The sequence below is a fragment of the Aethalodelphis obliquidens genome, unplaced genomic scaffold (assembly GCF_003676395.1).
Source record: "Aethalodelphis obliquidens isolate GAN/ISIS:26980383/991018 unplaced genomic scaffold, ASM367639v1 scaffold8, whole genome shotgun sequence".
NCBI classification, from domain to species: Eukaryota; Metazoa; Chordata; class Mammalia; order Artiodactyla; family Delphinidae; genus Aethalodelphis; species Aethalodelphis obliquidens.
In genome coordinates this window covers 47036181-47060060 of record NW_020837952.1, presented here as the reverse complement: position 1 = coordinate 47060060, position 23880 = coordinate 47036181, and the positions used below count along the sequence as shown (strand labels likewise).

General features: G+C 42.1%; 1 protein-coding gene and 1 long non-coding RNA gene across 11 annotated transcripts in view; one reads left to right on the top strand and one right to left on the bottom strand.

The window, feature by feature from the left end:
- Nucleotides 1-23880, top strand: part of GLT8D2 (glycosyltransferase 8 domain containing 2) — a 57573-nt gene that overhangs the window by 27634 nt on the left and 6059 nt on the right. For 7 of the 8 annotated variants that reach the window (XM_027107385.1, XM_027107388.1, XM_027107387.1 and 4 more), the window contains 7 exons: nt 6891-6937; nt 9056-9148; nt 16448-16619; nt 19196-19313; nt 20609-20693; nt 21319-21431; nt 23714-23880. In XM_027107385.1, the coding sequence (XP_026963186.1) occupies nt 6919-6937; nt 9056-9148; nt 16448-16619; nt 19196-19313; nt 20609-20693; nt 21319-21431; nt 23714-23880 (767 nt within the window). In that variant the 5' untranslated portion in view covers nt 6891-6918. Of the gene's footprint in view, nt 1-6890; nt 6938-9055; nt 9149-16031; nt 16144-16447; nt 16620-19195; nt 19314-20608; nt 20694-21318; nt 21432-23713 lie in introns of those variants that run through there. The other variant, XM_027107392.1, reaches the window with a different exon arrangement.
- Nucleotides 1040-23719, bottom strand: LOC113620923 (uncharacterized). Of its 3 annotated transcripts, none has more exons than XR_003432976.1 (5): nt 21633-23719; nt 11382-11501; nt 5210-5254; nt 3787-3974; nt 1040-1568 (listed from the first exon to the last, which is right to left on the bottom strand). It is a non-coding gene; the product is annotated as an uncharacterized LOC113620923 (long non-coding RNA). The 3 variants fall into 3 exon arrangements; XR_003432977.1 differs by lacking the exon at nt 1040-1568 and adding an exon at nt 3515-3557; XR_003432975.1 differs by lacking the exon at nt 1040-1568 and having other exon boundaries at nt 2292-3974.

Sequence of the window (23880 nt, the reverse complement as noted above, 5' to 3'; positions counted from 1 at the left end):
TAGAGCTGAGTGTTGCTCTGGTGAGCAGATCTCTGTAAAACTTTAATCTGCTTGTCTGCTGATGGGTAGGGCTGAGTTCCCTCCCTGTTGGTTGTTTGGCCTGAGGCGACACAACACTGGAGCCTACCCGGGCTCTTTGGTGGGGCTAATGACAGACTCTGGGAGGGCTCACGCCAAGGAGTACTTCCCAGAACTTCTGCTGCCAGTGTCTTTGTCCTCACGGTGAGGCGCAGCCACCCCCACCTCTGCAGGAGACCCTCCAACACTAGCAGGTAGGTCTGGTTCAGTCTCCTATGGGCTCACTGCTCCTTCTCCTGGGTCCTACTTTGTGTGTGCCCTCCAAGAGTGGAGTCTCTGTTTCCCCCAGTCCTGTAGTAGTCCTGCAGTCAAATCCCACTACCTTCAAAGTCTGATTCTCTAGGAATTCCTCCTCCTGTTGCCGGACCCCCAGGTTGGGAAGCCTAACGTGGGGCTCAGAACCTTCACTCCAGTGGGTGCACTTCTGTGGTGTAAGTGTTCTCCAGTTTGTGAGTCACCCACCCAGCAGTTATGGGATTTGATTTTATTGTGATTGAGCCCCTCCTGCCATCTCATTGTGGCTTCTCCTTTGTCTTTGGATGTGGGGTATCTTTTTTTTTTTTTTAATTTATTTTTGTCTGTGTTGTGTCTTCGTTTCTGTGCGAGGGCTTTCTCTAGTTGTGGCAAGCGGGGGCCACTCTTCATCGCGGTATGCGGGCCTCTCACTATTGCAGCCTCTGTTGTTGCAGAGCACAGGCTCCAGATGCGCAGGCTCAGTAGTTGTGGCTCTCGGGCCTAGTTACTCCCCAGCATGTGGGATCTTCCCAGACCAGGGCTCGAACCCACGTCCCCTGCATTAGCAGGCAGATTCTCAACCACTGCGCCACCAGGGAAGGCCCTTGATGTGGGGTATCTTTTTTGGTGAGTTCCAGTGTCTTCCTGTCGATGATTGTTCAGCAGTGAGTTGTGATGCAGGTGCTCTCGCAAGAGGTAGTGAGTGCACGTCCTTCTACTCCGCCATCTTGAACCAATCTCCTAAGATGAATTTTATAATCTAAAATTCTTTTCTAATGGTTAAACTTCATTTTTTTTCATCAAACTTTCCTTGCTATCCTCTGCTTCTCTGAATGCCCACTGCTTCTTCTAATGAATATATAAGGTATTATGATAAGCATATAGATAAATTGTGAACTGGGGCATCCAGGAAGCAGAGTTATAACAGGCATATTTTGAGAACAGAGAGTCTGTTAGCTCTCTTGGATTTTCAGAGCACGAATAAAATACTCCAGAATATTGTGAAAAGATAGGATTTGGATTTGGAGAAATGTTTGGTTGAAATTTTTCATGATGTATCAGCCCCTTTCTTGTCTCCTTAGGCCCGGTGCTATTTTGAGAACGTTGAATCTGTATTTGATGATATAACTTACTTTTTAGCCACTGATTGCTATCCAAATCTAGAAAGTGTAGGAAAGAATCAGAAACCTTCTTTGGGACACGCATCATCCTCTAGATTCAAAGTCCTTGATAAATCTCAAGCCTCCCTTTGAACACTGTAAAATTAGAATGAAATATTAAAAAAAAAATCAGTTCAGTGGAAAGGATAGTCTTCTCAACAAGCAATCCCAGAACAACTGGATATTTACATGCTAAAAAATGAACTTTAACCTATACCTCATGCCATATAAAAAATTAACTCAAATTGAAATGCAAAATATTAAACTACAAAATTCTCAGAAGAAAACATAAGAGAAACTCATCCTGACCTTGGGTTAGGCCAAAAATTCTTAGATATGACACTGAAAGCATGATCTGTAGAAGCAAAAAATTGATGAATTTGACATCATCAAAACTGAAAACTTTTGCTGTGCAAAGGAAAGTTTTAACTTTTCACTGTTAAAAGAATGAAGACAAGCCACCTACTGGGGGAAAGTATTTGCAAATCACACATCTAACAAAAGACCTGTATCCAGAGTATGTAAAGCTCTCCAAACTCAGAAATCAGAAAGCAATGATCCAATTAAAACATTGGGAAAAGACTTAAACAGACACTTCCCCATTGCATTAGTCAGCGTTCTCCAGAGAAACAGAACCGATCAGATGTATATGTATGCAGAAGAAGACTTATTATAAGGAATTGGCTCATGTGATTATGGAAACCAACAAGACACAAGATCTGCAGGCTGAGTCAGCAAGATGGACAGTAAAGACAGCCAGAGGTGTAGCTCCAGTCTGAGTCTGCAGGTCTGAGGACCAGGAAAACTGCTGGGGTAGATCCAGTCTGATGGCTGCAGGTCTGAGAACCAGGAAAACTGCTGGTGTAGATCCAGTCTGATGGCTGGCAGCCTCAAGACCCAGGAAGAGCATGAGTTTCAGTTCGAGTCTGAAGGTAGGAAAAAGTCAATGTCCCACTTCAAAGGCAGTCAAACCAGAGACATTATCTTACTCAGGGGAAGGTCAGCTTTTTTGTTCTGTTTAGAACTTCAGCTAGTTGGGTGAGGCCCACCTACATTAGAGAGGGCAATCTGTGTTCCTTACACTACTGCTTTAACATTAATCTCATCCAAAAACATCCTCGCAGGAACACCCAGAATACTATTTGACCAAATATTATGGACCCTTCAAGTTGATACATAAAATTAACCATCACAACGATATACAGATGGCAAATAAACACATAAAAAGATCCTCAACATCAGTAGTTATTAGGGAAGTGCAAATTAAAACCACCACGAAATACACATATTAGAACAGCTAAAATAAAATACCAAGTGCTGACAAGAATGCTGAGCAACTGGACTTCTCTTTCATTGCTGGTAGGAATGCAAAATGATACGGCCACTCCGGAAAACAGACGGGCAAATTTCTTATAAACACACATCTACCAAATGACCCAGCAACCCCACTTCTAGGTCTTTACCACAGAGAAGTAAAACTTAAAATCATGCAAAAACCTCCAAACAAGTGTTTACAGATGCTTTATTCATAATCAAAAAACACTGGAAAGAACTCAGATGTCCTTCAATGGGTTAATGGATAAATAAACTGTGATACATTCTTGCAGTGGAACGCTATTCAGTAATAAAAAGGAACAAATTATTGATTCATGCAACAGCAAGTATCAATCCCAGATGCGTCATGCTAAGCAAAAGAAGAGTCTTTAAAGATTGTATACCGTATGAATCCATTTACGTGACATTCTAGAAATGACAAAACTATAGCCACAGAGAATACATCAGTGGTTGCCGGGAGTTAGGTGTCAAGTTGGGTTTGCCTACAGAAGGGCAGCACAAGAGAATTTTTTGGAGGTGTTGGAATTGTTCTTTTTCTCATTTGTTGTGATTATCACAGGAATTTATGCATGTGTTAAAATTCATGGAACAATACAACCAGAAAAGTGAATTCTACTATATGTAAAAATTTAAACATTTAAAAATCAACAAGTCAAGGAACTTCCCTGGTGGACCAGTGGTTAAGACTCTGCACTTCCACTGCAGGGAGCATAGGTTTGATCCCTGGTCAAGGAACTAGGATCCCACATGCTGCACGGCCACAAACAAAAAAAAGAAAATCAAGTCATATTTTGAAGCTGACCTGTTAATATGCAGTTAATCAATTACATGTGTCACAGGAAGTCTATTAAAAAAAACAGGTTTACTGAATATTTGTTATACATCACCATTTGTGCCTCCCTGAGTGAAGCACTCTTTCTAATTACGGAAGTTCACAACAGGAAATTTGTGGAAATCCAGGACACTATAAAGAAATTACCTTGTCAACATGTCTCAAATGTCTTGGCAGAAAAATAGTTCTCATAAGGCCAATTCTTTATTCTCTAAAGAAGTAGTTGCCTCTTCTGTTAAAAGAAGTTGTTCCTGGGACTTCCCTGGTGTCCAGTGGTTAAGACTACAAAAAGCCACAGCACAAACCTGGCAAATCTTCCCAAAGCAGCAGTTTTTCTAGATGGTAAAACATTAAACACATGACTTTTCTATGACATATTAACCCAGATGTCAGTTGAATCAACCTACCCCAGGGATTCTGTAACCTTTAACCTGGGATGCACAGACCCTCAGAGTGTCCATGGTACATTTCATTTTCTCATGCACTTAGATGAGGGAAAATGTGAGCATTTCCTTCGTTTGTGAATATAGGAAACAAGCCACAGAAGGAACTGTAGTACCTGTGACTTCCTCATCAGTGTAAATCAGGTACTTTCATGTTACATCACAGCTGCTACAAATATCTCACATCTTTTAAAGCTCATTACTACTTAAAGCTACAATAAGTATTATACCTGCTAATAGCCCTTGTTATTTAATAAAGAAGCATGTTTAATGCTATAGGTATCACAAATTTGTTTTTTTCCCCCAATATTCTGATAATTTTCTTTAAAAGTGTGTAATTGGTTTTCTTTATAATACAATATATCTTTTAAGCTTTTAAAAACATTATTCTGGGAAGAGGTCTGTGGGATTCACCAGACTTCCAAGATACTTATGTCAAAAAAAGTTTAAGATTCCTGCCATCCGCCATAGATTTGGAGATTCAAATGCAATTAACTCACAATTAACTCACCTTTCCTCCATCCAATATTCCCTCCAAACTTTGTACCAATTCTTGATGACTTCCATTCTCATGTCCGGTGCCCACAGAACTTTCTAGCTCAGTTGTTTCTCTCCCCTGTCCTCCATGTCCAAAATAAAGAACATTGCCCCGTTCCCTTGATTTCCCTTAAACACAGCAACATGTCTTTAGATCCAGAGGGGAAAGCAGTGTAGAGGTAGGGTGGGGATTAGAAGGTGCAGAGCATGGCAGAGACTGTGGACTGCATATTGGAAATTCCAGTTCTTTGAAAGTCCCTAGGGCCCATCTGCACAGGGAAAGAAGTTCTCTTGGGCGACTGGCAGCTCCTGTCCTGTGATCTTTCTCCTCCTTACACGCTGTTCTTCTTGGGCTGCTGCCAAACCCGGGGATTCCAGCTCATCATTTACTCGACCCAGTTAGCTTTCTCCTGATCTCACCCCTATCCATCACATCTGTGTATAGAAGACCTTGATTACATAACGAAGAGTTTTCTCCCTGAGAGGAGCTCTTCCGACAATGAAGGGACTATTTTTTTCCCCTATATTTATGTACAGTTTACATGAACTTGAAGGTAAAACAAGAAACTTGTAAGATATTTTGAACTCACTTGGGATGACTTTGGAGTGTCCGCTCTCCTTTATCATCAGAATTTCTGTGGGAATGTTTGAAAAACATTGCTTTAGGGCTTTAAGGAAGACAAAGGCTGATCGAGGGGGTTACATGCATTTAAAAGAAAATCCAGGGATTTCTCTGGTGGCGCAGTGGTTAAGAATCCGCCTGCCAATGCAGGGGACACAGGTTCGATCCCTGGTCCGGGAAGATCCCACATGCTGCCGAGCAGGTAAGCCCGTGTGCCACAACTACTGAGCCTGCGCTCTAGAGCCTGCAAGCCACAACTACTGAGCTATGCGCCACAACTACTGAAGCCTGCGTGCTCTAGAGCCCGTGAGCCACAACTACTGAGCCCACGAGCCACAACTACTGAAGCCTGCACACCTAGAGCCTGTGCTCCGCAACAAGAGAAGCCACCGCAATGAGAAGCCTGCACACCACACAAAGAGTAGTCCCCGCTCGCTGCAAATAGAGAAAGCCCGCGTGCAGCAACGAAGATGCAACGCAGCCAAAAAAATAAATAAAATAAAATCCATATTCCTTTACAGACCCCACAGTTTGTCTCCAGCCTCTTCTAGCCAGTCTCTCCCTTACTCCACTCTGTTCCAGCCTCATTGAACCTCTTGCGGTACTTAGAATCATCAGCCCCAGGGCCTTTGCACTTGCTGTTCCCTTTGCCTGGGATGCTCTTCTGCATTCTCTCCACTGGCTCCTGCCCTTTCTTCTGATCAAATGTCATCTCCTCAGTGAGGTGTTTCCTGATTTCTCACCAAGATGCCTCCCGGTCTCTATTCATCTTTATCCCAGCACTTCTGTTTTTTACTTCATATCACTTACCATAATTAATTATTTTACTTGTTACATTTTAATATCTCTTTTCTCTACTGAAAGCAGCTCCATGATGATAGGGACTGGGACTGATCTGTGCGTTGCTGCATCCCCAGTACATAGCACAGTGCTGGGCTTTTAGTAGGATCTCAATAAATATTTACTGAATGATTGAATGGAGCATAAAATGTGCCCCTCTCAGGATGGTTCTGTTTTCACAAGGGATTACTGAAGATGTAGAAGCTTCCTTATCAAAGGAATGAAGTTATGATAGCAGGAAAAAAAGGCACAGGATGGATATTTTACATCAAGGGAAACGTCTTATGTGACATTTCTTCCAGTTAGTGCCATCTGATCTGCTAACCCAGAGGGCTGACAGGGCAGTTTTTGGAGAAGGTAAAAGATTACGCTTTGGGAGTCCTTTGTACGTTTTGTACAGCCAGAGAAATCAATTTGAAGAGGTGAGCGCTGAATTCAAGAACTATTTAGTTAAAAATTCTAGATTCAGAACAGTTAAGAATGACTGCAGGGCTTCCCTGGTGGTGCAGTGGTTGAGAGTCCGCCTGCCGATGCAGGGGACACGGGTTCGTGACCCGGTCCGGGAAGATCCCACATGCCGCAGAGCGGCTGGGCCTGTGAGCCATGGCCTCTGGGCCTGCGCATCCGGAGCCTGTGCTCTACAACGGGAGAGGCCACAACAGTGAGAGGCGCGCGTACCACAAAAAAAAAAAAGAATGATTGCAAAATTTTCCACATAGCAAATGGTCAGAGATATAGTCCTTAATAATTGTATTATGACTTTTGGGTTGATTGTCTTTTAAAAATAATTTTTATTCTTTAATCCACAGGTCACAGTTTTTATCCACATGAACACACATGGCTTTGTTACGAAAAAGTAAGATTACAAACTTTTAAAAATTATGATTAAAAATAGATATTTTGGAGGACTGTTTTGATGCTGAATCTTATTCTTTTTCTTTTTGTTTTTTAATCTTCTTTGGTTTTCATGGATAGTTTTCCCACAGACAGTTGTTGGCATCATCATATGAGGATGATTTCCGTAGAAAGTTGTTGAGTGTTTTGTTCAGAGGTGGATTTTTCATGAGAGAGGTCAGATGTTTCCGTAAAAGTTGCAAATATTATTTATTTTCTCATTTTAAATAAGTATTCATGTTTCTGCCTAATTTAGCGTTTGTAATTTCGTATTCTTATTCTTAAAGATTCACTTCAAATTATGTAATCTTCAGACCCCATCAAAACCTGGACTTGCCTCTGATTTTATATCCAGTTGTTTGTGAATCTAGGGGAAAAATAATTACTTAATTGTGTTAGTTACCCTCAGAATAGAGTTGCCCAATGTGGCAGATGAAAAGACAAGATATACAGTTAGATTTGAATTTCTAATAAACTATGAATAATTTTTTAGTATAAGTATATCCCCAATATTGCATGGGACATACTTATACTAAAAAAGGGTCAGATGGTAGTAGACATTAGGCTGCTTCGTCAAAGTGGCTGTGGGAAGCGAATGTTAATCAGTTGTATCGATAAACTATAGAACTTTGTCCCTTATCTTCTGTTTCTGTATAGTTTTGTTTTAAACTGAGTATAGTATCTGGTTGTCTCTGGCTGAATCTGATAACCCAGAAAGGCAGAGAAGGGATGGATGTCAGCAAGGCAGAACCATTGAGCCTTAGGACATAGCTCTGGAAGGCATCCGTGGAGATTGTCCAACTCCTTCCTTTTACAAATGTGAAGACAAAGGCCTAGGGGCCAGAAAATAGATCAGTATGAGGCCAATAAGTATAAACATCTTGACACACAAAAATAGTAAATAATAATACGAAACAATTTTAAAGTCTTTATTGGGCCTACATTGCCTTTGGTAACTCTCAAAACACCCCTGCAAGGTAGTGGTTATTATTACAATCCCCATTTAGCAGATGAGCAGACTGAGGCTCAGAGAGGTTAAGTAACATGTCCAAGGCCACACAGCTAGTAGGTGGTAAAATGAGATTTGAGTCTGACTTCAAATCCCAGCCCTTTCCCCTTCTACCAATGTTTACCAAACTGCAGGCATTTGTGTACTGCATATGGCAGTGTACCACTTTCTCAACTTTTCATCATCTGCGTTCCTTCTGTACTGTGCATGACTTACTATTTTCTTTAAATTGACTCATTTAAAAAATTATAAGTGTATTTTGTAATAGAAAGTGTATATCCTTACTATAAGTAGAGTAACAGTTATGTCTCAGAAGAAGGTGATTGTACAAATATATATGGTTAGAGTGATGTTATTCAATTCTGGGTAGCTTTGGTTACCTGCCTGCATGTGAAATTAGGACTGATTTCTCACTGTGATTTAATGTTACTTAATGCTATGAACACAAGCCTCCTGAATCATCCCATGTACAACCAGTGGTGTATGGCTCCACACTTAGGAAAACACTGTCCGACACCATTCTAGTTCTCAGTAGATCCTAAGGGCAAGCATCACTGTTTTGGAAAGGATGGCCCTGGAGGCTTAGACTGGGAAGAGGTATTGGGATCTTCTAACCTCTTACTCAGGGCAAGAGATTTATGTACATCATCCTTGACCAGTGGTAGAACGAACTGAGAAGCAGCTGTTATAATGACTAAGAACATGTATTCATAATAAGCACTGGCTCATCATAAGTGTCATATAAATGTTGGCTATTATTTGAAACAAAGTATTCCTGCACAGAAAGTGTCTCCAGAGGCAACATCATGCAGCCATCAAGGTTGTAGCTTCTGCCGTCAGACTGCCTGGGTTTAGCCCTGGCTGTCCTTAAACTACATCTGTGTAGCCTTGAGTATCGGCAGTATCTCAGATTAACTCTTGACTCCACGTGCTACCTGCTTAGAGAAAGGTTCCAGGCCTCCAGTCCTGTGTATGTCAGGGACAGCGTCTGTTCCCACTGGCTATTCTAAACTTATTCCACAGTTTCAGTTTGATAGGTTATACTTGAACATGTTTCTGTTTTTATTTCAGTTAACCAAGTATTGCTGTTCCTTTTGATTGTGACCATCTGTGGGATTCTGTATAAGAAAGTTCATAGGGGGACTGTGCTCAGGAACGAAACAGGTATGCAAAGTGACCTAAGCCAGTCACAAAAAGTCAGATACTCTGTGATTCCACCAACGTGAGGTACTTAGAGTAGCCAAATTCATAGAGACAGAAAGCATAGTGATGACTGCCGGGGGCTGGGTGGGGGGAGGGGAAAGGGGAGTTGTTGTTTAATGGGTATAGAGTTTCAGCTTTACGAAATGAAAAGCGTTAGGGGGATGGATGACAGTGATGATTGTACAACAGTGTGAATGTATTTAATACCACTGAACTGTACACTTGAAAATGGTTAAGATGGTAAATTTTATGTTGCATATTTTACTGCAAAGAAAAAATATATTAAAAAAAAAGAAGAACGGGGCTTCCCTGGTGGCGCAGTGGTTGAGAGTCCACCTGCAATGCGGGGGACACGGGTTCGTGCCCCGGTCTGGAAGGATCCCACATGCCGCGGAGCGGCTGGGCGCGTGAGCCATGGCCGCTGAGCCTGCGTGTCCGGAGCCTGTGCTCTGCAACAGGAGAGGCCACAACAGTGAGAGAACTGTGTACCGCAAAAAAAAAAAAAAAAAAAAAAAAAAAAGAAGAAGAACGGAGCAGGCAGGCAGCCATGTGGTCCATCAAGATGAGATACCTAAGAACACAGTTTGAGTCCTTCCAATAGCTGGGTTCAGAGAGAAACAATTCAGTCAGCTTCCAAGTACCTGCTTTTAGAATATCAACCCAAGGCCAAATTTTCAGTTGTGTTGTAGAATGATCAGTGCTATTCAAACTTAGCACATATCAGAATCACACAGAGGGCTTGTTCAAACACAGTCCTGGCCCCAGGTTTTGAATCAGTAGTTCGGGGGTGGGGCTGAGAATTTGCATTTCTGATGAACTCCCAGTTGATGCTGAGGCTGTTGGTTTTCGGACCTCACTCTGAGTGGCCTGCTCTGCATCCACCCTTCTGGAGTCTCTCAATAATTTCGCTTATGAGCAAAATCGCTGCATTGACCATATGTCCTCCTCCAGCTGCACTGGGAGCCCAGTTTCCCTCTTCAGGGGTGAATTGCATGGGATGGAACCTCACTTCTCCAAACATACAAAGCCAACACACACAAAAATTAAGTAGCACCAGTAGTGTTTTATTTTTCATTAGTTTACTGTTTTATATCAGCAAAATGAATATACTCATTTATGGAAAATACAAAATATTACGTGTAGCTGTATCAGCCAAAGACAAATACAATTAATATTTTGGTGCATTATATACATTCATATTCACACTTTTTTTTAAGCCAGAGGCTTAGGCACTGGACACTCTACAAGGAACAAAATAATGTCCCTGCTCTCGCAAAGCTGACTTTTTCAATATAAAAAAATTCATAAGGACTTCCCTGGAGGCGAGTGGTTAAGAATCCACCTGCCAATGCAGGGGACACGGGTTCGAGCCCTGGTCCAGGAAGATCCCACATGCCGCGGAGCAACTAAGCCTGTGCGCCACAGCTACGGAGCCTGCATGCTTAGAGCCCGTGCCCCGCAACAAGAGAAGCCCGCCACCTCAAGGAAGAGTAGCCCCTGCTCGCCTCAACCAGAGAAAAGCCCGCATGCAGCAACAAAGACCCAACATAGCCAAAATTAATTAATTATTTTAAAATTCATAAAAAATTAAACATATGTATAATCAGGTCTAGATGAACATTAGGAGCCTCTGGAACATGAATGATTTCCATACATAGATATGTATCAGATATTTATAGGGCATTATTGATAGTAGCCCCAAACTGGAAGCAATCCACACATGAATCAAGTACTGAATATATAAAATGTGTTATATCCATGCAATGGAGTACTTTCCAACAGTAAAAAGGAACAAACTACTAATACATGATACAATATGAATAAACCTCACACACATACTAAATGAAAGATGCTAGACCCAAAACACCACATGTTATATGATTCCATTTAAAGGAAACTTCTAGGAAAGGCAAATCTATGGAGACAGAAAAGCAGGTCAGTGGTTGCCTGGGGCTGGGAGTGGGAGTGGCTTGACTGCAACCCAGCTGAAGGGAAATTTTCTGGTGATGAAAATTGTTCTAAAATGGATTTTAGAACATTCTGAATGTTCTAAAATGGGATAAATTTACTAAATATCATTGAACTATGTACTTACAGTAGGTAAATTTAAAGAAATCTGTATTAGTCTGCCTGGGCTGCCATAACAAAATACCACAGACTGGGTAGCTTAAACAACAGACATTAATTTTCTCACAGTTCTGGAGGCTGGAAGTCCAAGATCAAGGTGCCGGCAGGGCTGGTTTGTCCTGCAGAGGAACGCCTTCTCTCTGTGTCCTCACGTGGCCTGGTGTCTTTTCCTCTTCTTATAAGGACGCTAGCCATATGGAATTAAGGGTGGGCCTCATTTAACCTAACTGCCTCTTTAAAGGCCCTATCTCCAAATACAGTCACATTCTGAGGTACTAGGGGTTAGAGCTTCAACATATGAATTTTAGGGGTACGCAGTTCAGTCCATAGCAGTATGTAACTAATGACTCAATAAATTGCTTTGAGAAAGGTCGAGAGAGAGAGAGAGAGAGAGAGAGAGACAGAGAGACAGAGACAGAGACAGAGAGACAGAGACAGAGAGAGAGAGAGAGAGAGAGAGAAAGAGAGAGAGAAGGTCATACAAGGCCAAATGTGGTCTGAACTTTGAGCTTGTTACTCCTCACGTTTTACTTCCTGCCCATAAACCAACACATTCAGTCGGCAGATCGCATTGCAAATTCCTTTCTCCATGGAAAGAAATGAGTTGCTTTTATAATAGCTGTTAAAAGAACTGTGAGGAAATGCACATCCTGACTAATTGGCTATATATTTATATACGATAAAGTGTTTTCACCACATGAATGGATCCAATAGCACATTTTTATCCCACACAGTGTTAAAATTTAAAAAAAGAGAGGGAATCAGTGTTATGAAATACCACTCAAAAGAACATAGTTGGCATGGAAAGATGGATGTCTGTGGTATGTAAGTGGAAAAAGCAGGTTACAGAAGACTATGAAAAGTATGATTTCATTTTTTTTTTCAGTTTAAAACTTTTAAAATTTGTTTCAAAGTTAAACCCAAGACACACTGACTTCATAGGAAATCCACTGAGAAATGTTTTTCTAGGCTGGACACCTCTTTCCCTTTAGTCTCACCCAGCAGAGTATGCACATGTTAATTACTTTCATTTTATAATCACTGCTGTCCCACCACTATACCAAGATCACCTAAACTGTGTGTGTAGCATTCTGAATGTTCTTAGTTACACCCTAATTTCACTAACTGCAAAAGATTTTCTGGGATACCCTGTCACTTGAATTTTTTGGCTACTTTTGAAGATGAAGTCCAAAGAACTCTTAAATGATTCTCCTTTGCGGGGGGGAGGGTGGTATTTTGGTTTTAAAATAATACATCAAATTTCATGTAATATTTATATAATATGTAGTATATGTGCTTTTGTGTGTACATTAAGAAGGGTTTGAGAGGCACATACCACACTGGTAACCTTTGGAATGTGGGCTGCGAGGTCTGCAGAAAACAGTCACCATTTAGATACTCTTCTGTTTGACTGGAATTTTCCAGAGGTGCATGTTAATATTTTATAGACTTTATTTTTTAGAGCAGTTTTAGTTTCACAGCAAAACTGAGCAGAAGGTGCAGAGATTTCCCCCATACCCCTTTCCACCACACACACACACACACACACACACACACACACGTGCACACGCACACATGCGCGCACACATGCACTCGCTCACACACACGCGCTCATACACACACACACACACACACACACACACAGCCTCCCCCACTATTAACATCCCGTACCAGAGTGGTACATGTGTTACAATCTGTGGACCTATGTTAACACATCATTTTCACTAGTGTCCATAGTTAAATTTTTTTTTTTGGCCATGCTGTGCAGCATGCAGGATCTTAGTTCCCTGACCAGAGATCAAACCCATGTCCCCTGCAGTGGAAGCAGGGAGTTCTAACCATTGGGCCACCAGGGAATTTCCACCAGTGTCCATAGTTTACATTAGGGTTCACCCCTGGTGTTGTATATTTTATGGGTTTTGAGAAATTTATAAGGACATTTATCTATCATTATAGAATACAGAATAGTTTCAGTGCCCTAAAAATCCTCTGTACCTCACCTATTCCATATTAATCTTCACAATTTTTAAAACATTAATTCAAAGAACTAGTGTCATAACGTGAAGTCCAGAGGCCCTGGGAAGTCATGTACTGAAGAAAAACATGGTAGCATTCTATGGAATCTCCTGATAATGACACTCCATGGAATCTCCCGACAGTTTCCTTGCAGTCAGCATGCTGGTGATTCACTCTTGGCCCATTTGGGGTGCAGCAAGTTTATATGTTTGGCTAAAATAGTTCTGATTTGAAATGGGATTCAGAGATTTGGCACTGGGAGTGCAGACATTTCACCTCTTCTAGAAACGGACATTGTTTGATAAGAGTTACTTGTGAGAAGGGTCTAAAGCAATATAATAAATTTCTGGTCCATATGCCATTATTATATGAGATTTTTATGGGCACCAAATGGCTTCTCATAACAAACCTTTTAATGGTCTGGCTCAGGCAGCATTTGGTGTAACAGATCCAAGTAGTACAATGGCTGATTCCCAAAGATCTGCTAGGATGGGGCATTGGTGAAGAATTACAGTTGAAAAATCTTCCCACCCTTCCTCCAACGTGCCTTCATCTATCATTCTGTCCAGGAAAGACTTCTAGGCAGAGAGCATTTTGGCTTAGGTTAGCTCCCAGATTCTCTGACTGGCAGAGGCTTTTAAGCAGTATGGTGGTGTGATGTGTCTGCAGCAGAGCTGTAAACTCAGTGTTTGACCTTCCCTTGGGGTGCTCTTCTTTCAAGGCGACGTGTTCCTCCAAACCTCATTCTGCCCATAGCCTGATAAAGGACTCTATCTGAGCCTGACAGCCAGGTACTGCCCCAGATTTTCAACCCTTCCCTCTTTCTTTGCCCCTAAGAGTCACCCATGAATTATTCCTCTAGGGCCCTGTTCTCTAAGGCCAATACACCATATCTGTTTAGTTGATTTCAGCAAACGTTCATTAAGTGCTTGCTAGGTGCCAGACTCAGTGGGGATAATACAATGAGCTTACAGTCTAGTATAGGAGGCATACACATGAATAGATTCTTCCCATGCAGTGTGGTGAGTTCTCAAATAGAGGTTTCTAATGAATTCACCCAGCCAGCCAGCCAGCCAACCATCCAAAATGTATTGAGAATCTACCATGTTCCAGCACTGGGCTAGCTGCAGAGGAGACAGAGGTGAACAAGATACTGTCCCAGCCTTCACAGAGCTCCTAGTGTTACAGGAGAGAAAGGAAAGACATGCTACCAAATAAATTGCAGTGCAGCTGGTAAATCCACTCACAAGCAAGGACAGAGTGACCATGGGTGAGGGCTGAACTAATTTGTGTTAGTGAGCTGTTAAAGGCTTCCTGGGGGCTCCCATGTCTATACTGCATTTGGAATGAATATGTAATAGTTAGACATGCAGGAGGGGATGAAAATAATATTCCAGGTATCAGAAACAGCCTGTGAAAAGGCATTAAGATAAGGGACAACATGGTGCCAGTATTCAGGGAACCGCTAGTATTTTTGCAACTCTGGAATAGAAGTAGACAAGGCTAGAGAAGTGAACAGGGACTGGATCCACGTGTGCCAGGAATAGAATGTGGCTCTATCCTATAGAAACCATGGGAGAACTTTAAGCAATGAAGAAACATAGTCAAATTTTCATTTAGGCAAATCACTTAGATGCCTGCAGGTACCATATGATTAGGCAACATACCACATGATTAGGGGACCTCCCCAAGATGACAGTTTAGTTCAGAAGGAACAGTCCCTTAAGAAATTTTTTCTTCTCTTTATAAAAGCAACCTGTAATTACTTTGGAGAATTTGGAAAGTACAAGAAGCACAAATAAGGAAATTAAAATTACTCAATTCTATAAATAGACATAGATCCATTTGCAAATATGCATGTGTCAAATTGGGATCAAATACTGGAAAGGATTTTGTGTTCTCTCCCCCCCACCCTTAACATTATATTATGAGCATTATCTCATGCCAGCAAATATACTGTGAAAAATTATTGTAGTGGTGGAAATTTCACTTGTGGAGGAAGATGGTGGAAGGGATATAGGAGATAAAGAGGGAGGCCTTTCAATATTTCTTAAATTATACAAAGCAGAGTACCTGGTGGTTAGTTTCATACACGTTTGTTGGATTAAATATCAGCTAAAACTACCCTGGGTCTGAATAATAGAGATTTTGCAAAAAGACATCTGTAAAGAAAGAGAGAGCTTTAAGTAAAACTCAGATATCTGTTTGATAGTGAATACTCTACATACTGATAATTATTATTCTTCATACCTGAAAGTTGTGTTGTGGTACTGAAATATGATGTTATGACATTAGTATTTTATATCATAGCCAAGGATCAGAAGAATAATCAATTATTCATCTTATGCATTAGTCATACTTTTTCATTTATCTCCTTTTTTTGCCATCAACTTTTGACTCTCTCAACAAGAGCATGGATAACAGAAAGCAAGATCACAAAGCAATATATTTTATAGCAATGTAGGCAAGGTAAATATTCCAATTCAGACAAGAGTTGAAGAATGTTGAATCAAATGAGGCTTTTCAGTTATTCACATATTTTTCAACTGTGTGTATGTGTTAGGCTATCTGATTGGCTTCTTTAAGAGAGCTCCAAAATAATAGTGACTTAAGCAAAATAGAAGTTTATTTTCTCTCTCAAGTGAAAGTCTGATGTGTCAGTTCCATAATCATCCAGATCAGGATCCTTTCTATCTTATAGTTTTGGTGTCCTCAAGAGGCAGCTTCCATCTCATGGTACAAGATGGCTGCTTGAACTCCTATCATCATATCAACATTCCAGGCAATGGGAAGGGGGAAAAGAAAAGGGGAGGGTAAGCATATTCCTTTTAAAGGCAAACTCAGGCGTTGCACATATACTGGCACTAACATCCCATTGGTCAGCACTTGATCACACAGAGCTGCAAGGGAGTCTGGAAAAATATTCTTAGTGGTTGGCTATGTGCCAGCTAAAGTTCCAATGTTGTATTTCTAAGAGAAGAAGGAGAGACTGGGATATTGGAGAATAATTGGCAATCTCTTCCCCACCATCCTATCTTCCCCCTGGAGTGTGGAAAGCAAGACTTCCACACTGTGAAATTCCTTCATGTTCCAAGACTCTGATTTTGATGTTTCCAGATGATGACTCTGAGACTCCTGAGGATATGGAAGATGAGATTCCGGTGGTGATTTGTGCAGCAGCAGGGAGGATGGGTGCGGCTATGGCTGCCATCAACAGCATCTACAGCAACACTGATGCCAACATTTTGTTCTATGTAGTGGGACTCCGGAACACTCTGTCCAGAATACGGTAATCTGTGTACTATAGACTTTGGAGTTTTCTACTTTCTTTTAATTGTCCTTGTCTTTCTTTACATGGATTCCCTTCTTTGGTTTGATAAATGTCCTTTAAATTAATAAGGGGATGACCTGAGGTTTACCTGATGGCCTGACAAACGTGTTCCTAGCTAAGGAAATTTGAGCAAAGTCTCATTAATCCGGTAGGGCCATGCATCATTCTGCAGAAGTGAATTATCTAATGAATGAAGGAAACCCAATCCTTAAGCAGTTTATATGAGTCTTTCTTTCTAAAAGTTTCTCTTTTCTCTGCTGTCTTAACCTGAGAGACTATTAATATAATAATTTAATATGGCTCAGAATCATCACTAATTATAATTTTTAAACTGCAGAGTGGTCTCTTTCCTATCACACACCATACTGAAACATAAATTGGAGTTGGATTTAAAAGAAATAAACAGGAACTAAAATTCTGAATGTCTTCCTAAAACGTGGGATAATTGTATCATTTGGGTATGGAGAGTGACTCCTTGAGCCCAAGGGAAAAACTGACAGATTTGACTGCTAATATTTAAAAAGTTTTAACTGGTGAAAAACACTAAGTGAAACTGATCACACAACAGATTAGGCAAGGTATTTTCAACATGTATTATAGACAATGGATTACTATCCAAAATGTATAAAGAATTCTTACCAAAAAAATTCAAAAAGATGAGCATATAGTAGAAAAATGAGCACAGAATACAGACAATTCACAGAAAAAAACACTATAAATGGTCAGCAAACACGAAAAGGCATTCCACGTTACTAATAGGAAAACGCAAATGAAAACAATGGTGTGTCATTGCACTCATCAGGATGGTAAAAACTAAATAGGACAACACCGTCCTGTGCAGGAAAATGGACATGCTTATTCCTTGTTTACACAATGTACACTTCATAAATTGGTAAAGCAATCTTGGGAGGGCAATATGGCAATATCTAATAAAATGGTATATGCATATATAGTTTGACTCACCATTCCATTTCAACAGCTGGGAATCTGTGCTGCAGAAATTCTAGTACATATGACCAAAGTATATGTACGATAATGTTAATTTCGGCATTATGTGAAGTGGCAAAAAAATTGTGAAGTGCTTAAATGTCCGTCAGTGAAAGAATATTTAAATGAACTATGGAATATGATCCAGCTGTTAACAAAGAAAGAAGGCATAGAATATCTCCAAGACATATTACTAAGTGGAAAATACAAGTTGCAGTACACCTCATATAGTATGACCCACTTGATGAATGTCTTAATCTGTTTGAGCTGCTGTAACCGAATGCACAGACTGGATGGCTTGGCTTAAAAACAAGAGAAATTTACTTCTCAAGTTCTGGAGGCTGGGAAGCCCAAGTTCTAGGTGCCAGCAGCTTCCATGTCTGGGAAGGGCTCATTTCGTGCTTCCTAGCAGACTGTCTTCTCGCTGTGTTCTCACATGGCAGAAGGAGTAAGGGAGTTCACTGGGATGAACGTCTTTTATAAGGGGCACTAGTCCCATTCATGAGGGCTTCATCCTCATGACCTAATCGCCTCCTACAATCCACACCTCCAAATACCATCACACTGGGGATTAGGTTTCAACATACCAATCTGTGGGGGACACAACATTCAATCTATAGCAATGAAATCAAAACGCCCAAACTGTAAATTTGTACATGTACATATATGTATTTCTGTAAAGAAAAAGACCCAGAAAGATCCCCAGCTGTTAACAGCGACTATTTCTAAGGAGGATGGAGGAAGTGGAGAGAGCAGAGATGAAGGGAAGTTCAAGGTATTTCAAGTTTTGTGAGACTGAGAACACATAAGGGGAGAGGGTGGAGAGGAGGAGGAAGAGAAAGTGGGGAGCAAGGACAGAAGACTGAGAGGCAAAGGTAAATTCAAATCATCCTTGGAGTCAAAACAGCAGAGTAAACACGATTCAGTCAAAGCAGCAGGTTCAGAAGGCCAGACTTCCTTACAGTGCTGTTAACCCATGGCAAAGAGAGCACCATCGGGCTTCCCTGGTGGCACAGTGGTTGAGAGTCCGCCTGCCGATGCAGGGGACACGGGTTCGTGCCCCGGTCTGGGAAGATCCCACATGCCACAGAGCGGCTGGGCCTGTGAGCCATGGCCACTGAGCCTGCGTGTCCAGAGCCTGTGCTGCGCAACGGGAGAGGCCACAACAGTGAGAGGCCCATGTACCGCAAAAAATAAATAAATAAATAAAAAGGAGAGTACCGTCAACCACAGATGCTGCTTTATAAGAAAGAAGGAACTTTTTGTTCTAGTTTTCTGTGGAGATTATGTGGATCTGGGGAGATATTTGGTTATTACTATTTTGCTTCATTTCCTTTGCAGAAAGTTATGTGAATGAAAAAAAAAAACATTCAAAGCTAAACCAGATGGGGAAAAAATCAGAAGGATTTATAGACTAGACTCTACTAAGGTTGCACATATTTTATTTTTAACTTTCTATGGAGGCAAGAGATTGAGGCAATAGGCAAATTGAGGAAAGTTTGGAGGTGTGTGCTCGAGGTTCTTTTCTGTTTTTGTCATCCCTTTAGAAAATGGATCGAACATTCTAAACTGAGAGAAATAAACTTTAAAATCGTGGAATTCAACCCTATGGTCCTCAAAGGAAAGATCAGACCAGACTCCGCGAGGCCTGAACTGCTCCAGCCTGTGAGTAGGGATCGCACATGTCGGGGATGGTTCTCGGTGAGACCTTGTTCGGTGTGAACACCAGCCACTGGGATGCCCACAGAATGTTGTAGAAACCTAACAGTTTTAGGTGTCCACCACACGCTGCTTATTTATAATTAAAAAGCCACCTACTGCAGAAAGGATGTAAGATGGTTTACATAAACCATAATGAAGCTATGAAAGAAGAAACGAAGCGTAAGAAGATGCAGGATGCATTTACGTGTGTAAATATGCCTGTGGGGCAGGGGAGGGCCCGAGTTATGAGGCCTAGAAAAAGTATTCCCAGCTCAGAGGCAGTTGTGTGTACCGTGCCGGGACCTTACACTTAGCTCAGAGTATCCCAGTAGCTGAGGAGAAATGGTAGCAAGATGGATTATATACTTCAGAGTATTGACATACTTTCAGGAGACACCAACTTGCTTCCTGGCATTGGGAATCTTAAGGTGTTTTACTGCAAGAGCTCTTACAAAAGGGACCCTCTTCTGCATAAAGAGTGGTGTTTTTGATGGCAGGTGTACAGAAAATGCAGCCACCTTCTACATGTGATTATTATTTAAATCCATCCTTGAAAATTAACTAAATTCGAAGCCCTCTGATGATAAGATCTTTTCCCAATTCCAGATATTTATTATCAAGAGTGCAAGCTGAGTTGGGACTTTGCATTGTACAGTATTGTAGCTATTAAAACGTTAAGCCCCCCATCCTCAGCCCATGCTTCTCTGGCTTTTTTCTGGTTCAAGGAGCTAAGAGGGTGAACCTGTGTGTGTGATGTGATGACGTGTGAGATGAGCTCCACATGCGCACGCACATGTGTGTGTATGTGTGCACGTATGTGTGTGCTCACGCACACGTGTGTACGTATGTGTGCACTGTGTGCGTGCGCACGTAAGTGTGCATGTGTGTTTAAGGCTGCTTTAGTTGACAGTAGTCAAATTACTGAGTGTAGAGGAAAGCAGACAGTTTGTGGCCAGAAAGATTGACAGCCTCTGTGACTCCCGCTGCATCAGTTCACAGAGATGAAAGCGGTGACAGTCTCAGCAGTGGGGGGTTTGGATCTAGAAGAACTGCTGACCAGCGCTGGTTTCAGTCCCAGGGCCCAGGTAAACTGGGCATCAGGAAGCTCAGGTGAGACCTCTTTGCAGCCTCTGTTTTATTCTGCTCCAGACCTGGAGCTGAGCAGAGGCCATGGTCAAAGCTGACCGCCCCCAGCACACCTATTAGTCACTGGGCCTTCTGTCTTTTCCCCACAATCACTGCTTTTGTTGTTTTAACAGCTGAACTTTGTTCGATTTTATCTCCCTCTGCTTATCCATCAACACGAGAAAGTCATCTATTTGGATGATGATGTAATCGTACAAGGTATGCTCACCGATGCCAAGAACACTCGGAAACAGAGCAGCTGATAAGTAGAATGACCGTCTCTCTTCATTTTTGAAATATCTAGCGGCTCAGTGATTTTGATTGCTTATTAAATTGGGGAGTATAGTGTTGTTAATCAGGGAATACTTTGAAAACGGGTTGATACTTTCTGGGACAATCCAGCTGACTTTCTGAGAGCCACTCTCTGATTGTCAAGGTCTGTAATAAGTAGCTTGTAAAAGTCTGTAATAGGTGGCCTTTCCTTTTTCTGCACGCCTAAAATGTAGGGGGATGAAACCTCACTGATAACGTTCTTAGAAGCGAGCTAAGTTTTAGTGTTAAATGTCACCTCTCTCGCGCGCGTGCCAAATAAGATGAGCATTGGTGTGGTACGTACACAGCAACAGAAATAAGGAAACCTGACCAGTGTTGATCTGAGCATATTATCAAGTGGCTTTTTAAATTGATATGACCTGTTCTTATCAAGACAATTGCCAAGCCACTTGAAACCAAGGATCACATACTTTTCCCCCACAGCAAAGTCAGGGATTGTTGAAGCTCGAGGCTCTATCTAGCCCTAGAATGAGTGCTATACTATTGTAACTCGTGGTGTTTGTGAATCCAGGGGACATCCAAGAGCTGTACGACACCACCTTGGCCCTGGGCCATGCGGCAGCTTTCTCAGATGACTGCGATTTGCCCTCCTCCCAGGACATACACAGACTTGTGGGGCTGCAGGTGGGCACATGTCTCGGGAATCCTCCCTTTGCCCCTTCTCCTCCCTGCACTTCAGAACGAGTGTCATCCTCACCTTGGAGAAGACTGGGGGACTGCTGGGAGGCAAACAGCCAGGGGCCCGGGCTTCCCATTCACATCCCAGCTCTGCTCCCAGCGACTCCGGGGCAAGTTACTCGCCCCTGCAAGTCCCGCTTTCCTTACCTGAAACATGGCAACAGTAGCATCTATTTGGTTGTGTTTTTGTGAGTTGTGATGAAATAACATGATGTCAAAGTGTCCATTAAATGCTCCAGGAACGATGGTTGTTATCTAAGTCACTCGCAACCACATTCTATGGCAGAGATGGTGTTTTCTGTAAAAGAGACTCACTGAACCTTTGGTTCTGTTTTCAGAGTTTTGACCGTTATTCCCCGCCCCCTCCTTTCAGTAGAGGAAAATACTGATTTTGTTCCAAGGTAAAGAGCTCCTTACCCTGGTAGAAATGAAGACAGTCGAACCCAGATGTAACACCGAAACCAAAATAATGGCTTTACAATACAAGATGCTCTTACGAATCGAATGCTGTTCTTCAAAAAAAGTTCCAGGAAATAATTTTACATGTGTGACATTTAAGCTGTGACACACTTTAAGGTCTAGGCCCTGGGGCCAGAACTGCCTGTCAAAATCTTGGCTCCATCACTTAGTAGCTTTGTGACCTTGGGCAAGTTACTTACTCAGTGGTTTTCTCCCTCATTTCTTAAATAGAGGTAATAACAGTATCAATACTTCTCTGGTAGGGTTATTGGGAGAGTTAAATTAGTTAATACATGTAAAGCTGTCGTATGCAACTAATGAGGTAATATGCATGAAGTTCTTAGAACAGTGCCTGCACATAGAAAAGTGCTTAAATAGTTCCATTACATCCATGTTGTCTTTGAGCATACCACGAGGTGGATGAAATAGTGTGTCCTTCCTCATTTTACATTCACTCAAAACTAGCTGTTGAGTGCTTGCTATGTGTCTCACACTGTTTTAGGTGCTGGTAACACAGCAGATAAAACTGAAATTCCACCTTTGAGTAGCTTACATTCTAGTGGGAAGAGGCAGTCAGCAAGCAAGTAAAATATTGAACAGAGGATCAGGGTGGAGGTGGGGTTGGATTTTAAGTTGGGTGGTCAGGGAAGGCTCCACTGAGATGTTGTCACTGAGCCTACACCTGAAAGAGCTGAGGCAACTATCTTAATAGATATTTAGGGGAAAAACATTTCAGAAGCGGTAACAGCAAATGCAAAGGTCCTGAGGCAGGGATGTGTTTGGTGTATTAAAGGAACAAGGAGGTCAGTGTGGCAGAGGGGTCAAGGGGGAGAATAATGGAAGTTGGACAGGTAATGGGGGTGGGGTAGATGGTGGAGGGCATGGCAGGAATTTTAGGGAGTCTGGGTTTTACTCTGAATGAGAGGGGAAGCCACTGGAGGGGCTTTGAGCAGATGAGTAACACTGAGACAGAGTGGGATTGAAAAGGGTGGAAGCAGGACACAGGTTGGGAGGAGCTGGCAGAAATCCAGTGAGTGGTAATTATGGTTTGGACCAGGAAGGTAGTAGAGACAGTAAGAAGTGCTTGGCTTCTGGGGACTTTCCTGGTGGTCCCGTGGTTAGGACTCCATGCTCTCACTGTTGAGGGCCCAGGTTTGATCCCTTGTCGGGGAACTAAGATCCCACAAACCACGTGGCGCGGTCAAAAAGCAAAAAAGTGGTTGGCTTCTGAATATATTTTGGAAGATGGGACTGACAGGATTTGCTGAGCTCTGGATGAAAAGCGAGTGAGGAGTCTAGGATGACCTAATGACCTTAGGTGTCTGTCTAACTGGAAGGATGGAGCGGACACTGAAGTAGGGCAGGTTGTAGGAAAGCAGGTTTGGGATAGGATTGGGGTCAGTTTTGGGGTGTAAGGAGAGCTGCCTTACTAAGCACCCACAAGGACAGATAGAGCTGGCAGATGTAGTAGACCTGGAAATCCAGAGGAGAGGTCCGGGCTGTCTACGCGGAGAGATTTAGAGCCATGAGACAAGATGAGGCTGTCTAGGGAGTTGATGCTGCAGAAAGGAGCAGATGCTGGACATGAGACTAGGGGCACTCAGTTTTTAGAGGTTGGGGAAACAAGAGAAAACTGGGAAGGGACTCCAGGAAGTGGCCAATGACACAGGAGGAAGCCCAGGTGCTACATGATGGTCTCAAGAAAGTGGTTATTTTCCAGAAGCAAAAGATTCCTTGGTCAAAAGCACACATATCCTCTTCCTTTATAGAACACGTATATGGGCTATCTGGACTACCGGAAGAAGACGATAAAAGACCTTGGCATCAGCCCCAGCACTTGCTCTTTCAATCCTGGTGTGATTGTTGCCAACATGACGGAATGGAAGCACCAGCGTATCACCAAACAATTGGAGAAATGGATGCAAAAAAATGTAGA